This window comes from Myotis nattereri (assembly GCF_964212035.1).
Source record: "Myotis nattereri genome assembly, chromosome: 6".
NCBI lineage: Eukaryota > Metazoa > Chordata > Mammalia > Chiroptera > Vespertilionidae > Myotis > Myotis nattereri.
Genome location: NC_138081.1, coordinates 96,535,358 through 96,552,402, shown reverse-complemented (window position 1 = coordinate 96,552,402; position 17,045 = coordinate 96,535,358). Strand labels below are relative to the sequence as shown.

The following is a 17,045-nucleotide window of genomic DNA, read 5'->3' as shown; positions in this document are numbered from 1 at the left end:
ACGAATTCTTAAAACTCAGCAAGATGACCCCCCAAAAATTGTAAAAGCTGAGGGACAAAAGACTGTTTTTAACAGACACTACAAAGGACATTCACATAGTCAAGAGTTCATGAAAGACGTTCAACATCATCAGGCATCACAATAAATACAAAAACATATTCAATATCACGAGCCAGCGGGGACACGAACATTAAAACCACAGATACAACTGCAAACCCGCAAGAATGGCTCAAAGAGAAAAGACTGATAGCATCAGTGTTGGCAGAAGATACGGAGCAAACGGAACAGACAGCTGGTGGGGATACAAAATGGACCACCATTTCCGAACAGTCTGACAGTTTCCATGAAGTTAAACGCTCACTCGCCATTCAAGAATCTCCCCTCCAACCCTCTCCCCCCCCCCAAAAAAGAATGCATGTGTCCACACAAAATCTTGTACTCAAATATTCACAATGGCTTTTATTCATGATAGCCACAAACTAGCAACATCTAAATCACTCTTGGATGGAAAACAAAATCAAGGCTAAGACGACATATTATTTAAAATTAACAGAAATAGGAAGAGGAGGGCGCTCATGGCCGCTGCCTCCCGGGGAGAGTGGTCAAGGTCAAGGTCAAGGCCAAGGCCAACACAATCTTTTGGGATCCCAGTGTGACATTCCGTTTGAGATGTCTCCATTCCAGCTCTAGCCCCTCCCAGTTCTCCCCTCTGCTTAAGAAATGCTTCAGAACCACTTGGAGAATATACAAATCCTGCGTCACCTTGCCAGGATTAAAGGTGAGGAGACGCTCCTGACATATATTCAGGCCTCTGTCCCTCACTGGTCATGAGCCAGCTGTGAGGAAAACGAAGGACTCTGAGGAGACCCAATCTCAGCTCCATCCACCTCACACACCACCCACCACCGGCCGGGGCATTCCCACGAAGTCTCCATTCCCAGGAAGTCTCCATTCCTGGGACAAGCTGTAAAAAAGAAGGAAAGAACAGGACCTGCGAAGTAATGAGCTACTCTCTGCCCCTAGTCCCAGGTCCGGAACCCTGTTACATTCTCTCTGCCCGCACAATACAGTTTCATATGTCAAGGGTCAAAGTAAAGATGAGAACATCGGAATTCTTTTTCTCAACCCCATCCTTCAAAAATTCCTCTGTGAAACGCTGATAAAAGATGTGGAGCCCAATCAGGAATTCATTGCCTGGGAATGTGTCCGGAAGTTGTTCTAAGAATTAATGCATGCGGTCTAACGTACCCATAATTAACCATCCTGGACTTCTACACACTTATTGTTGCAAGAAATGTACACACACACGTGGATGTGGTCCAAGTTTAACATGTGGCCCAAATTAAGCATATAAGCATTGTTCCTTCGGAAAAAAAAAATTTGCAGGGAAAAAAATCTAGAGACAGCAACTAAACCAACCTCAACTCCCAGCTGGCTTCATTATCCTCTTGTCCTCAATGTAATAAAAACTTCCAGGATTTATACCCAAACAATTGGGGGGAAACTTGTTCTGAATAAATTTTAAAGTGGTTAACTTCGTAAATCAAGCCAGCCCAATGCATTAGTTTATAACTAGTACAAACTGTTAAGACCTCACTCATTAAGGATGTTAACACCTTAAATAAAGGGTGGAAGCTCACCTATAAGACGTGCAAGATAACACTTTGAGAAAGTGAGAAGCACACCGCCGTGAGGAAAGCCACAGGGCGTCGTGGTCACTTCTGGTGACTTGCTTGGCCTCTGTGCTAGCTCGCTCTCTCCCTCTCTCTCTCTCTCTGGTCCTGCGACCCTCAGACATTCCTCGCCAGCACAACAGCCCTCAGGCCTCAAGACCGCTGTGCAGCCGCTCACGCTGGCCTCCTAATAGCCACCACCTCCCAACAAAGAGCTGACTCGGCAGTTACGAATCGCCAACTTCTTCCCAGAGCACAGGGCTCACCGGCCAGGAGTCCTCCTGACCCCTAGAAACTAGAGCTGAATCGCCCCGAAGAACCAGTGCTGTGAGTGCCGCGTGGAGCCAGGCACTTTGGGAAACGTGCAGGGCGTCCCTGCCCCTCTGTGCACGGCCGCAGCGGCCTGTTCTCTCCATGTGCCCGAGCGCAGCTCAAGCTGCTGCTGAAATCCTTCCAACAACAGAGCGCGCCAGGAACTGCACCCCTGCCCACCACCCTGACCCCAGGAGCGGTCAGGGCCACTGCTCACCCCGCAGCTTTGTCCCCCAATCCGAGGGCCCAGCACAGGCCCAGCCTCCCCTCCCGCTGGCCCTAGGGGATTGCAGATGAAAGTCCCTCTGGGATCCTAGAGGGGAGGTTGTATCTGCAGAACTCCAACTCTGTGTTTTAGAGGCGATCAGAATTTACTATTGTGGGGGGGAGATCTAGTGAGGCCTGGACAGTGTCTGGGCACTGCAAACCTGTGGCTCCGAGGAGGGGTGTCTGGGGACTGCCCTGAGCACCAAACCACAATGAATGAGACAATTTCAACAGAAAATATACCGCGGACAAGCATTTGGCGTGTGATCCCGCGCCCACCAGGGCCTGCTCCACACACAAGCAGCACAAAGAAACAGTAACACTTTTGAAGCCGATTTGACTTTTCACACTCCCGGGGGACCTTGCAGAGCCCTTTACGTTTCGGCCAAATGGACACCCAGGAATGGGTTGAAAAGGCAGCTTCATACATCCTGCTTTGGTGATATTTCAAAGCACTTTTCATACTGGATTAAAAAAAAAAAAAAAGATCAGCTCACATTCCCAAACTTCAAGTAACTGTGAGCCGGAGTTAAGGAACTTTTAGCCAGAGTTCTCTCAAGAAAAGTACACCAATTATTCTCTCTCACACACACACCAAAGAAAATGCCTTAACAAGGATCGAGGCCAAGGTATCCATTTAAAACAAACAAATGGAAGAACTTCCCTTGGCAGGTCCTGGGTGGGGAGAGAGATTGTGCACATGGCTCTGGAGAGCGCTCCATGCGAAGCACAGAGCAGTCGCAGACAAAGGGAAAAACGTGGACGAGCCCTCAGGTCGGGCCAGGGGTTTGCGTCCTAAGAAAAACTAAGAAAAACTAAACACACCCACTTCGAAGATACTCTCAGATAAACCGCGGAGGGCAGTTTATCAGCTAACGTGCCTATCACCCTGCAGGCACTCTCCCCTGTGGCAAGTCCTGCCCACCTATCACGGGAGGGAGAAGCACTGAGAGATACAAAGGCCATTTTCTGCTCCACAGCGAGGCCCTGGGCATTCCACCTGGAGATGAAGTGAATGAATGCAGGTTCAAGGCGCAGACGACGACACCAAAGCAAAAGCAAGGCCCTCCCCCCTCCCCCACACTAGCCAGCCACGCCGGCTGGGGCCGCCCTTGAGGCCAAGTTTAACCTTAACTATGAAGAAATAAACTCCGATGTGCTCACAAGAGCCAGACTTGGACCTCACGAGCCCAGCTGGACGAGTTTCTTGGAGATAAGGCTGGTCACCGCAGCCATGACTCGGAACGCAGTGCCACGGCAGCCCTCCCCGCCGCGTCCCGCTCAGTGATTTACCCGAGTAACTGTGGGGGTCGGGGCGGCTAACTGGCTGGCGAACTCACGGGCAGGAGCCGCTCCCTCCGGCCCCTCCCCCCTCCAAAGAAAGGGGAGAGCGAGAGTCTCTTTCCAAAGAGTTTCCACCGGGAGCTGAGCCTCACTCTCCTTAGAAAAACATTCCTCCAAGTTCTGGGCTGGGGGTGCGGGTGCTGGCCAGGCCATCTCTGACCCGTGGGAAGAGTAAGACCCCACAAAGCCCCGCCACCAACTCGCAGCCCAGCCCACGGCGGGCTCAGCCTCACTTTACGCTGAGAAGTAACTCGCCAGGGCGAGGGAGGGGGCGGCGGGCTGGCCACCGGCGCCCCTCGGCTTCCCATCAGCTTCCTTTACCCCAAAGGGGGTGGGGGCGCGCTGGAGTCCCCATCCTCCTCCACAGGCCAGAGGAGGCGGGTGAGAAATCCTCCGCATAGACGGTTCCCCGGGGCTCCTGGCCACCGCCGAAAACCAAAAGCCGTCGACGAGACCAGCGATGGCATTACACAATCATGGTTCCCAGAGCAAAAGGCTCCGCTAGAATAATCTGCACGAGACAATGACATCATGTGAGCAACTAGACAGGAAGTTAGGCTCCGAGGAGCGAAGGGTGAGATCTTGAAAGCCCGTTCACCCCGTTCCTCCACCAAAAAAAAAAAAAAAAAAAAAGAAAAGAAAAAAGTCGCTTTCTGTGGAAATGATACTCAAAGAAAAAATGGAAAACCCACATGGAGGAAACCCATCAGCAAATGAAACCAAAACCCCAACTCCACGGCCATCTGTGCGCGTGAGCGTCCCACGGAAGGGGCGCCGCGGCCCCGGTGGAACTTGGAGGAAACGTGGGGTGGGAACAAAGCGAGGCCGTGGCCGGGGTCCTGCGCCCTCCAACTTTCGCCGGCGCCCGGCGCCAGGGGCCCGCGGCGTGTCCCCCGCACGGGTGGCGCCGGCCCGCACCCGCACCCGCACACAAAGCCGCCGGACTTGGTGACAGCCACAAGTGGCCGGGCCCCGGGCCCCGCCAGCGCCGGCACGGCGCGCCCCCGCCCGCCGCACCCCCCGCCGGCGGGGTCGCTTCCTTCCCCACCACGCGGGCAACTTTCCCTCGGGGGCGGGGGGGGGAACCCAGCCTGGACGAGAGGTGCCCCGGGGACCCCGGACCTTCCCGAGCGCCCCCGCCCCCCGCCCAGCCCCGCGGCGCGCCGGGGCACCGCGAGCGCAGCCACCCCGGGCGGGCCACCCACCTGCACAGCTCGGGGAACTCGGCGCCCTGGGCCCTCGCGGCCCCCGGGGCCCCGACGAGCAGCAGCAGCTGCAGCGCGAGCAGGGAGCGCAGCGGGCGGCCGGCGGGCGCGGGCCCCAGGTGGGCGCTCCGGCCGGCGGCAGCACCCATCGCGCGGGGCCCGGGCGGCACGGCGGGCGCGGGGTTAGCGGCGCGCGGCTGCCGGGGGCCGCGCCCGGGACATGGATGCGCCGCCAGGGTGGAGGCGGACAGGAGCGCGAGAGGAGCGGGAGCGGAGTGAGAGCCGAGGGGCGCGCGGCTCGGCTGGGCTCGGCGGCGGCGGCGGCGGCCCCGGAACCGCGTCACGTGACCACCGCCAGTCCCGCCCCCGCCCCGCCCCGCTCACGTGACTCCCTTGTTCAGGTGATCCCCGCCCGCCGGCTCCGCCCAGGCCGGGTCACGTGGGCACCCCACGCGCGGGGCGAGAAGCGGCGTGGCGGGGCGCGGGCGCAGGTGTGGGCGGAGACCTGCCTGCCCGGCGCGGCCTCAGTTTCTCCCGGCGAACGCCCGATCGGCACGTGGGCGCTTCTCCGCTTAGAGGAACCGCTTCCCAACCTGGACCGGCCGGGGGCGGCCCGGGGCGGGCTGGTGCCCGGGCGCCGGTGCCACCGGTGCCACCGCACAGCTGTTGCTGGGGTCCTGCCCCGCGGACGCAGGTCGCGCAGCCCTGCGCCGGGCTTTCCAGCCTTTGCCCGGGAGGGAGCCTCCCGCGATCTCGGGTGGGAACGGTCTTCCCTGAGCGCGTGGCTCCCACAAAGAAAAGGGGGGCACAAGTATGGGGCCGTGGACTGTAAAGGAGGCAAAAGTGTAACTGCCCAGCGAGCGCCCCTCAACAAAGCCGTATTCATCCCTCCGTTCAAGTATGTGGTTGCACCCACACCATGGGAACGCCTGGGAGCTGGGCAGAGTGAAAGTAAAAAGTTCAGCTCGTCACCTTCTCTCCCAGCAAAGACAGCACCCAGGACCATCGCGATGGAAACAGCTCATCTTTCCTGATGCTCGGCCGGCGCTCCACAAGCCTCAGTCGGTGGGAACCTTGTCACAGGTGTGGGGCGGAGGCACAGACTGTTAATAACTTGCCCAAAGGCACCGTGAGACGTGGCAGAGCTGGAACTCACACACACACACAGTAACCGCGATTCAATAATAGCTAACATGTATCGAGTAGGTAATGATGTGCCATGCAACATACTGGCGCTTTTATTTAGCTCATTTGACCCTAAGGCAATCCTATGAGAAAGGTATCTTGATCGCACCATTTTATACTGAAGGAAACGGAGGCACTAAGAGATTAAATGACTTCCAGGTCATGAAGCGAGTAAGTGAGAAAGCCGGAGTTGGAGCCCGAGCGGGGCAGCCCCAGAGCCTGTGATTAGCCACGAGGCTACGCTGCCACAGAGTAATGCGGCCCAAGAGGAAAGTGTTGCAGTGGCTCAAAGGGCGTGGCTCCCATGTCCGGCTGGGGACATCAAGAAAGGATTTGTCCAGGCAGAAAAATGTCCTTTGCCCTTCTAGATTCTTTGTCTGGCCTCCTCATTAAATCGTCATAAAACAGATTAACAGGAGGAAAACATTCCATTTCGGGCACATTGAAGCCCCACAAAAATATGAGACCCAAAGGTCAGGCAATTGAGGCTTCTATGCCACCCTAAACTAAGGAATGGGAGGAGTTAAGCCTGGGAATTCACCGGAGAGGACGGTAATTTCCAGAACCACAGGAAGAGCCGGAGTTTGATAACCAAATATTTGCCCCAAGCGGCAGGGAAATCTTCCAGATTAAAAGGTCACCTGTGGCCGAACGGGTTTGGCTCAGTGGATAGAGCGTCGGACTGCGCACTGAAGGGTCCCGGGTTTGATTCCGGTCAAGGGCATGTATCTTGGTTGCAAGCACATCCCCACAGGGAGGCGTGCAGGAGGCAAATGATGGATCTCTCTCATCGATGTTTCTAATTCTCTATCCCTCTCCCTTCTTCTCTGTAAAAAATCAATAAAATATATTTTTTTTAAAAAAAGGTCACCTGTGGTAATAGCTCTCTTTCTAAGTCAGGCTTCTATCTAAATTCTTCTAGACGGTTCTGGGAGAGGTGAGGGATTTTCTTGAGTCCCCTGGGTCTTGATTGCCCTCAGTTCAAAATAACCCACGTGCCAATGTAGCCCATTTTGGAGTGGCATGTTCTGCTCCCCGTCGTGGTCATGTTTTCAATCCCAATGTTACAGTTGACACAGGCAAAGATCTTCAGCGGATACTCAAACCACCGGGTGAAACATTATTGCAAACTGGAATATTCACTTTGTCTCAAAGTGTTTTTCTCCTAATAAAGAGGAAAGATATCTCTACAATGGAAGGGTCTGGTCGACCCACCTTAATCAGGTAATTTAAATTAGTATCACCAACTTTTGTGAAGAACTAACACTTTCTGCTTTCTAAAGTGATGTGATGAAAAATACTGCTAACGGTTAATATTTAAGCCGAGAGTATAATTATGACTCAGAAGCAGATGTGAAATGAACATGTCAAAGGTATTATTTGACTCATTAATTAATGTAAGAACCAGTAACATGTTACAACTGGTTTAAGGTAGATTCTGAAGAGAGCCCAACATTTTATATACAGGATAGGCAGTCAGGACGCTGAAGTTCAGTTGCCTAATAGAAGACTGATGAACATCCATGGGTCAAAAATCAACTGTATGTCTAATGGACACCATTTGCGTTTCTAAAGAGAAGAATTAAGAGACAATACCATCAGTAGTCCACAAATTACAGAGCTGTAAAATAGCTCAAAGACCATGAAAGGCACAGGCCCACAGCCAATTAGATAACCCAGAGGACGCACTATACAACACCCAGCTGTCCATTCAAGTTCCCCAATGATATATTTGGTCCATTTCACAGTCTTTCACAAGTTTTGTCTATAGTACAAAATACCACTTCTGTGGTATTCTTGCCAACCTATAACCTAAATGTAATCAGAATGAAAGCATCAAATCCAGATTGTGAAACATTCTACTAGAAAACTGAACTGGACAATTCAAAGATGTCAGTGCTTGGGAATATTGCTTCCCCCCCCCCCCCACACCACCACCACCACCAAAACAGAGGAGAAGTGGGAGCACTGTGCCGGGTCAGGCTGGCACACGGCAGGCGGAGGGCCCGCTCTGGCCAGGAGGCTGTGTTGAAAGTCAAGTGTCATTGGAAGACAGCCACACCCCTTTGTGCCTGCACTTTCCTGTGGCTGCTCTTGTCTACTATGGCAGGACTCAGTTGCAACAGAACCCGCGGAACAGCAAGTGTTTCACCATCTGGCCCTCTACAGAAAAGGTTTGTAACTCTTTTCTAGATCAGTGGTTTGCAAAAGTGTGGTCCTGGGAACAGCAGTTTTGGCATTTCCTGGCAGCTTGTTAGAAACCCCACTTCACACCCTGGCTGGTGTGGCTCAGATGGTTACAGCGTCATCCTGTGCACCAGAGGGTCGGGTTTGAGCCAGGGTGGAAGGCAACCAACCAACCTTCTTTCCTTCTTTCTTTACTCCCTCCCTCCCTCCTTCCTTTCCTCCTTCCTTCTTGCCTTCCTTTATCTCTCTCTCTCTCTCTCTCTCTCTCTCTCTCTCTCTCTCTCTCTATGAAAACCATATCCTCAGGTGAGGATTCCAACAAACAAACAAACAAAGAAGCGCCCATCCATGCGCTCCACTCTGACCTAGTGACACAAACTCTGACCTAGTGACTCCAAGTCTTTGGCGACGGCCCCAGGAAAGCGTTTGAACAAGTTCTCCGGGGGATTCTCATACGCACCTCGAAGGTTTGAGAAACACTGTCTTGAATTAAAGGAGACTAATCAAGACAACAAAGTATGATGCATGACCCTTACCTAGAGCCTGGGCCCCAAAAAAAGGACGGGATAAGGGATGCTTGGGGATCCCCGGAAAAACTTGGGTGGAAATGGTCTATTAGAAACTCTAAAGGCAAATGGTACAGGGCAGGGGCGGGCAACCTTTTTGTGAGTGCTTGCCAAAACCAGCAACATCTCTGACTCAAAATTCTTCTGCGTGCCAACCCTAATTTTTTGAGAACATGTTACGCCTACTTGATATCTCTTAAGGTGTACGTATGTGAAGAACCTTGAAGAAATAATAAAATTCATTCGAGCGACAAAAACACAGTATATGATGGTGAAAAATACATTTATGTTTTAATGTATACATGTACACTGATAGTCCGACAGAAAACTTTATGACTCCGTTTAATATTATCAGTGGGACTTTTGCTGCTGCATCACTGATGACAGAGATTTTACATCAGGTTTATATTTCGTGACCTTCAGAGATATGCACGCGCTACTACTTTCATCCGTCAGGCTACTCCTATTATGAGACTTAACAAAATTCATCACTGAGAACAAAGATTCGCAAGTGTATGTGGATGAAACCAAAACACTGGTCGGATCTAGGAAGGCAGGGAGAGTTAAGGCAGAGGCATAGAAATTGCTCTTCCCCTCTCCCGTCAATCCATGTCTATGGTCTTCAAGATAACTTGTTATGTAAAATTATTTATTTATCTAAGATGCACCTACACTGAATTTATCTGAAAAATAAAAAAGTTGATATTAAGAAAAAAACTGTAAATGGAAGATTATAAGAGAGGGTTTCGCGTGCCAGCAACAGTTACTGACTGGCGTGCCATGTTTGGCACGCGTGCCAGGGCTTGCCCACCCTGGTATAGGGACTAACTCCTGTATTTCATTGAAACTGTGCTGCAAACCTTCCAGAAAGCAGAGAATCAGAGGCGTTAGCCCAAGACCCCATGCTATGGAGTTAGGTCCCCTAAAAAGATGCGTTGAAGTCCCAGCCCCCCGTTACTTCAGACTGTGACCTTATTGGAGAACAGTCGTTGCGGATGCAATTAGCTAACATCATGTCATACTGGGGGGGCGGGGGGGGGGGGTCAGTCCAGTGTGGCTGGGTCCTGAGAGAAAGAGGAGACACAGAGACAGGGAGAAGGCGGCCGTGTCTGGATGCAGGGGTGGCATCTGCGAGCCAGGGGAGGGGAGGGCGAGCTCGGCCGCAACACCAGGGCCCGGGGGAGAGGAATAGATGGCCCCGCAGGACCTCAGAGGGCGCACGGCCCTCCCCACACCTGGACTTTGGACCTTCCAGCCTCCAGAACTGAGACCATCCATTTCTGTTTGAACAAAGCGGCACCTGGTTACGGCAGCGCTAGGTGAACACACCTCGCCACAACCTCGCCCCCACAGGGCAGATCCCGCAGCTCCAGCCACTGCCCACTGCAGGCTCGGTCTGCCGGCCTTGGACGCTCGCCTGGCTGTGGAAACAGCTCAGGAGGCAGCGCAGGAACGGAGGCACGCGCTGCTGTGGGCTCCCAGCTTGGTGTCTGGAGCCATGAGCCGTGGGGTTGCAGGTCAGGCTGCTGGATGCCCCTGTGGGGTACAACCCAGCTGTGCAGCCGGCGGTGCCCAGTGCATCTCAGGCAGAAGGCGCAACCAGTCCCAGCCACTTTCCTGAACAGCCCAGAAAAAAGAAACAAAGCCTGTATGGTAACTAGTATCGTAAAATCAATGTGACATTTCTTGACTGAGATAATGGTATTGTGCGTGTGTAGAAGAACGTCCTTCTTCTTACGTGGTTCATGCAGAGTGTGATCTCACCATGTCGGCAACTTTCAAATGGTCCAGAAGAAGCGTCTACAAGGCTACGTATACAGGTAGAGAGCACAGATGGCCAGTTCAATTCCTGGTCAGGGCACATGCCTGGGTTGCAGGTTCAATCCCCACTAGGGGCGTGCAGGAGGCAGCTGATGAGTGATGTTCCTCTCTCATGCATGTTTCTATCTCTCTAAAAATCAATGAAAACATTAATTTAAAACAAGAAAGAGCCGAAACCGGTTTGGCTCAGTGGATAGAGCGTCGGCCTGTGGACTAAAAGGTCCCAGGTTCGATTCCGGTCAAGGGTATGTACCTGGGTTGTGGGCACATACCCAGTGGGAGATGTGCAGGAGGCAGCTGATCGATGTTTCTCTCTCATCGATGTTTCTAACTCTCTATCTCTCTCCCTTCCTCTCTGTGAAAAATCAATAAAATATATTTTAAAAAAATAAAACAAGAAAGAAAGCAGAGGTCGGAATATTAACAGCTGCTGAACGCAGGGGAAGCCTGTATCGGTGCTCCTGGAGTAGCCTCTCGACTCCTGTGGAGGTTTGACATTTTTTAAAAGAAAGTTGGGGCCCGGCTGTGGTGGCTCAGTGGGTTGAGCGTCGTCCCATGGACCAAGAGGTCCTGGGTTCGATTCCCATTCAGGGCACATACCTGGGTTGCAGGCTTGATCCCCAGTAGGGGCATGTAGGAGGCAACCAATCAATGAGTCTCTCTCATCATTGATGTTTCTATCTCTCACTCCCTCTCCCTTCCTCTCTGAAATCAATAAAAATATTTTTTTTGAAAAAAAAAAGCAACTTGGGAAAGAAATCCCATCGTGGAGGAGACTGTTTCTGAGTGAAATGTGGGAGGATGGGGTGAGGGGATGTAGAGGAAGGACACTGCAGACGGGAGAACAAGGCTCAGGCAGAAGCTGTGTCATGAACAAGACTTCTTTGCTTGAGTGAAAACCATATGGGAATAGAAGCTACTTTAGCCAAATATTGTGCTACATCCTGGCCTTATGAAATGTATTCCTTCCCTCGAGTAGTTCATGGCTTAATAGGGACCATAGTCCATTCTAATATAAGTTTGGAACAATTTTATTAGGGCCATTTCCTATAGGATCTGGAAGGGTCACTTAAGAAATTTAGATTTCCATGGCTATAAAGTGAGGAACAATAATAGCTGGCAAAATAATACTTATTAAAGACTCATGACACGTCCAAAACCATTCGGCCTCGTATCATTCAAACATCAGACACCTATGAGACAGGAGCTTTTATTACCCTCCTTTAAAAGGTGAGACCTTCATTCAGGCATAAAGACATCAGATACCTTGCCACGGTCGTGCAAATAAGAGACAGAGCTTCGACACGAGCTGTATGATCTGGTACCATAAAGCCCATCACCTTACCTCACAAACTCCCTCACTCAGAGCTTTGAGCCTGAGAGAGGGGCTCACGGGTGACCCATCTGGTGGCAGGAGAGACTAGGAGCTGCTCAGTGACAGTATGAGAGTCAAGGCGACAAAAGAGACTGCAGAAGCCCTGTGTCCTTCCCCAAGAACTGGGTCACACCTGGCCACGGGGAGCGCGCAGGCCTGGTGACTTCAAGAACACCCCGTGTTCTTGGGGTTCCTCGCTGTGTCCAGCACAGCCACGCCGCGGGCACTGCCACCTGCCCTGCAGGCTGGAGGGGGACCCCGTGACTCCCAAGAGCAGTGGCCTGGGAATGGAGGGGGATGGGGATAGAGGCGTGAGGCCCAGATGGTTGGCTGCCTTCCTGCGGGCATTCCCTCCTCTCCGGGCACAGCCCCTCCCAACAAAGAAGAGGCTAAAGGTGTGAGGCCCTTGCACCCCAGCTATTTTACAACCAGAGTGAGGGCATGTGACCCAATCCTGACCATGACATTGATGGGCGGTCTCCTGGGACTCTCTGAGAATGTCTTTATTGATTTCAGGGAGGAAGGGAGAGAGAGATAGAAATACCAATGATGATAGAGAATCATTGATCAGCTGCCTCCTGCACGCCCCCTACTGGGGATCAAGCCCGCAACCCAGGCATGTGCCCTGACCAGGAATTGAACCGTAACCTCCTGGTTCATAGGTTGACATTCAACCACTGAGCCCTGCCGGCCGCAGGAACCCTTCCTTTTAGCGTGTATGTGAGTGCCTCAGCTTGAGGCCCCTGTGGCTGCCGTAGCCCCTGAACTCTGAAGGGAGAAGTGACCAGCACCGTGCAAGGAAGATGGAGAGCATCAGGACCTTCGGTGCTGTTGTTGGCCACGTCACCAGAGCCCTCGCACTGGCCGAGGTCTGGCCATTGGCTCTGGGCACAATAAATAACAGTGCTTGAGCCCTGTGTGTTAGTTAATAAGTTATTGCCTCTCAGCTTTGATGGACGCTCCGTGATAAACAAAGACATTCTTTTACTAGTAAGTGCTTCTTCCCAGTGAGCGTGCTGGTCAGCTTTCTGAGTGGAACACACTCTGGGGGGACCTCGCGGGAGAAGGGGTTCCTCGCTGTGTCCAGCACAGCCACGCCGCGGGCACTGCCACCTGCCCCGCAGGCCGGAGGGGGACCTGCTGCTGCTGGGGACCAGCGCCGGCCTGGCCGCTCCGGGAATGTCTCTGCTACTTGGGGAGCTGAACCGCACCTTCTCCGATGCGCTCCGAACCCCTTCCCAGCTGGTCTTTTCTTGGGTCCTCTCCCTCAGCCCTAGGGCACCACATAGAGTTCCCTTCTAGTTAATAATTCTTTTTTTTATGCATTTTTAATCCTTGCCTGAGGATATGTTTATTGATTTTTTTTTTTTAGGGAAAGAGGAGAAAGAGGAACATCAATGCGAGAGAGAAACATTGATCAGTTGCCTCCCATACACACTCCGACCAGGGATCAAACCCGCAACCTAAGTATGTATTCTGACCAGGAATCGAACCCACAAACTTTTTGGCATACAGGATGATGCTCCAACCAACCGAGCCACCCGGTCGGGCCGTTAATAACTCTTTATATTAAACTTTCCGTGTGTCTGTCTCCGGAGTGGGCGCAGACTGCTGCCGCATGTGTAGTTGGCTTTCGTGTTATTTAGAAGAGCAGGCAGGCAGCCAGGCCTGGAGCACAGGCTACGGCTCGCCAACCCCTGATCCAGAAAATGGCCGCGTGTGGAGAAATTGTGGTTCAGCGTTCAATATCGATTACATCCCAGCTCATTACTCGAAGCCAACCAAAGCTCTCTACTAGCTCAGAAGTGGGCATGCCCGAGCCGTGCTGTGCCAATGCGGCCGCCCTGGAGGCTTCTGGGAAGTCAGCCCTTGCTCTTGGGAAAATGCTACTGCCCAACGCTGGCCCGGGTGTGGGCAAGAAACCTCGAGGCCCGGTCCCCACGAGCAGCTATCCCGCCAGCTGCCAGCTTTAGGAACAATTTGACAACGTGGACGGTAGAGAAGAGCTTGTCTCTAGCCTTCTTTTCATGTGAGCTAAAAAAAAACAACCACCTCCCAACTTCTCTTCATTAGCTCTGAATCGGGTCGTCTGTTATTTCAGCTAAAAGCGTCCTGAGTGAAAACCTCCTTCAAAGGGTAGTTATGAAATCTTAACGGATAATGTCACCATGGCACGTAAATTGTAAAGCACACCTGAAACTAATAAAATATTGAATGCCAGCAGTAACTGAAGAGTCAATAAAAGCCCTGGCGGGTGTAGCTCAGGGGTGAGAGTATCGGCCTGTGCTCCGCAGGGTTGAGGGTTCAACCCCCATCCCCTGGTCAGGGTGTGTGTGGGAGCAATCAATTGATGTCTCTCTCTCATCGATGTTTCTCTCTCTCTCTCCCTCCCTCTCTCTCTCTCTGCCCCCACCTTTCCACTCTCTCTAAAAATCAATGGAAAAAATATCCTCACTCCAAAGGGGAGGATTTAAAACACTTAAAATAAACAAATAAGCTCTACCAATAAGAATATTGGTCATATTGAAATAATCACCAAACCCCCCTCCCCCAGGTCAACGCTGGGTCTCAGGCACATGGACTGTCCACGCAGGCCTTTGACACCCTATTCCACCGAAAATCAGAGCCCTTCGTTTCTCTTCCATAAGTTTTTTAAACTTATTGTTGACACGATTACAGATCCCCCAGAGCCCCCTTGACTCACCTCCACCCAGTCCCCACTCCCTCCCTCTGGCCACCGCCATCCGTAACTTTTTAAAATTGCAAACTATTATTTCTTTTAGCTTGAGATTCCCAACCCACAGAAGGAAAGGCGTGGAGCAGGAAACCAGCAGTAATTATTAGCCTGTCAGAGTGATGCACTGAAGTTTCCTACGAGCAGCTCCCGCCTCCCTCTTCATCCCTTTCCTTCTCTCCTGGAAACAGCAGCGCAGAGCCTCGGGTCGGAGGGTGTGGGGCTGGAGTCAGAAATCGGTCTTCTTGCCTAAACAGCTTCTGCCCCCAAGTAAATTACAGACTAGATATCACTGTCCTCACAAGTGATGTTCCCTAGTGAGAAAGGGGTGTAAGTGGGGGTGGCAGTAGGGGTGTGCAGCTATTTCGTAAAAGACAGAAAGTTTAAACTCTCTGGCTCTCCTCTCGCCCTTGGGAGGTTGAGCGCAACTCGAAGTCTTTTTTTCTCTCTTTCTTTTTTTATGTTTCCATGATGACCCAGTTTCCTGATGATTTGAAATTTGAAACAGGGAAATAAATTAATCCAATATGACATTTCATAACTCGCATTGCCCGCAACTATGTCATAGGTACAGAGTCCAGAGACGGATGATAAATTAAGAAGTAGCCTCTCCAACGCATCAAGGCCTGCGCTGTGCCCCGTGTAGCGTGGTACTGGGTGACGGACAATCATTAACCTTCCCTCCAGCCCCGTAAGGCATCATCGTCTTGGGTTTTACGCGTGAGCAAGTTGAGGTTCACAAGAGGTTAAAGCAACTTGCCGAGGGCTGCAGAACAGGAAGTGGGCCCCCCCCCTCCCCGGAGTCACAGAGAGGTCTGGGAGATCTCAAAGGAGGTTCGGGGAGAATGACTCAGTTGGGAAACACTAGGCAAAGTGCGAGACTTCGAGTAGTGCCGCCGGCTGCGAGGCCAGCGCCAGGGGTGGGACCTGCACCTCGGGGTAGCAGGGCTCTGGGGACGGCACATGGGCATGAGCAGGAAACGCGATGACAAGCTGCCCCGCGGGGTGGCCGGTGAGCGGGAGCTGGCATCAGCGCCGGAGACGGCCACGTCCACGCTGCACGCTGCTCCCAAGCCCGGGAAGCTCTGGAAGGGCTCAAGTTCACGCATCTGATTGATGGGAGAACTGGGACTCCAGCTGAAGGCGAGTTTCTGAATCCAAGTCCATTTTCTTCCCTGTAAACTGACGTCTTCCCTTGAAGCCCAGTGCAAAACCCTCCTCCTCCACAATCCTCTCTGGCTTCCAGGGCCTCCGCTCTGATGCCAAGGATGGTGTTCTTGTTTGGCGTTTGCCAAATACTAATTTGTACTGTTAGTTCACGTTCCATCTACGTGCAATTATGTCTGTGAACTCAAAGTCAGGGGCTGTGTTTTGTGCCACATAGTATTTTTTATGCCTATCACAGGCTCTAATACAACACCAAGCATGCAACAACACGCACTTATTGGATGTCAAATCGGCCTGGCAAGAGAGCTTGACCAGTGACACATATCAAGATGAGTGAGTCTTTTCCTGATGGATCTAGATGAGTGGGCCTTTCCTGATGGATCTGGATGGGTGAGCCTTTCCTGGTGGATCTGGATGTGTGAGCCCTTTCTTGATGGATCTGGATGTGTGAGCTTCTCCTGGTGGATCTGGATGTGTGAGCCTTTTCCTGGTGGATCTGGATGTGTGAGCCTTTTCCTGATGGATCTGGATGTGTGAGCTTCTCCTGGTGGATCTGGATGTGTGAGCCCTTTCTTGATGGATCTGGATGTGTGAGCTTCTCCTGGTGGATCTGGATGTGTGAGCTTCTCCTGGTGGATCTGGATGTGTGAGCTTCTCCTGATGGATCTGGATGTGTGAGCTTCTCCTGGTGGATCTGGATGTGTGAGCTTCTCCTGATGGATCTGGATGTGTGAGCCTTTCCCTGTAGGCTCTTGAATAATAGAAGTGTTTATAGGATGCACTATGGTTTTATGGTTAAGTGCCTGGACTTCCAAAAAGGCATCCTGGGTTTGAAACCCTGCTCTCCTACATTCTGGAGATTTACTTAATCCCCTCGACTTTGATTTCCTAACCTGTAAAATGCGCATAATAAGGAATGGCGTTGAAGTGCCTAGCACTGCCATGCGAGCACAGACAGCACCTGACACAGAAGTACTCAGGATGGAACAGGCGTGGTGCGGTTTTTAAATATCAGTGACAAAGGCACGTGCTGAGTGCACATAAGAAAGCAGACTAAGCATTCGCAGGAGTAAACGTGACTTCAGCTCTGCTGCCCTCTTGCAGCGCTGGGGGACGTATTTTGATCCCTATGAGAGGGACTCGCCCCTGCTCCACCTGGTGCTGCAGCCCTTTCTTCGGGCATAGGTTTTACCAAACTTGCGCGTCCCC

General features: G+C 52.1%; 1 protein-coding gene across 1 annotated transcript in view; it reads right to left on the bottom strand.

The window, feature by feature from the left end:
- IGF2R (insulin like growth factor 2 receptor) overlaps positions 1–4,950 on the bottom strand; it is a gene marked incomplete at its 5' end in the record, with an annotated part of 95,428 nt that extends 90,478 nt beyond the window's left edge. The window contains one exon of the mRNA XM_081093898.1: positions 4,802–4,950. Coding sequence (XP_080950024.1) covers positions 4,802–4,950 — 149 coding nt within the window. The remainder of the gene's footprint in view (positions 1–4,801) is intronic.
- Between the last annotated feature and the right edge of the window lie 12,095 nt (positions 4,951–17,045).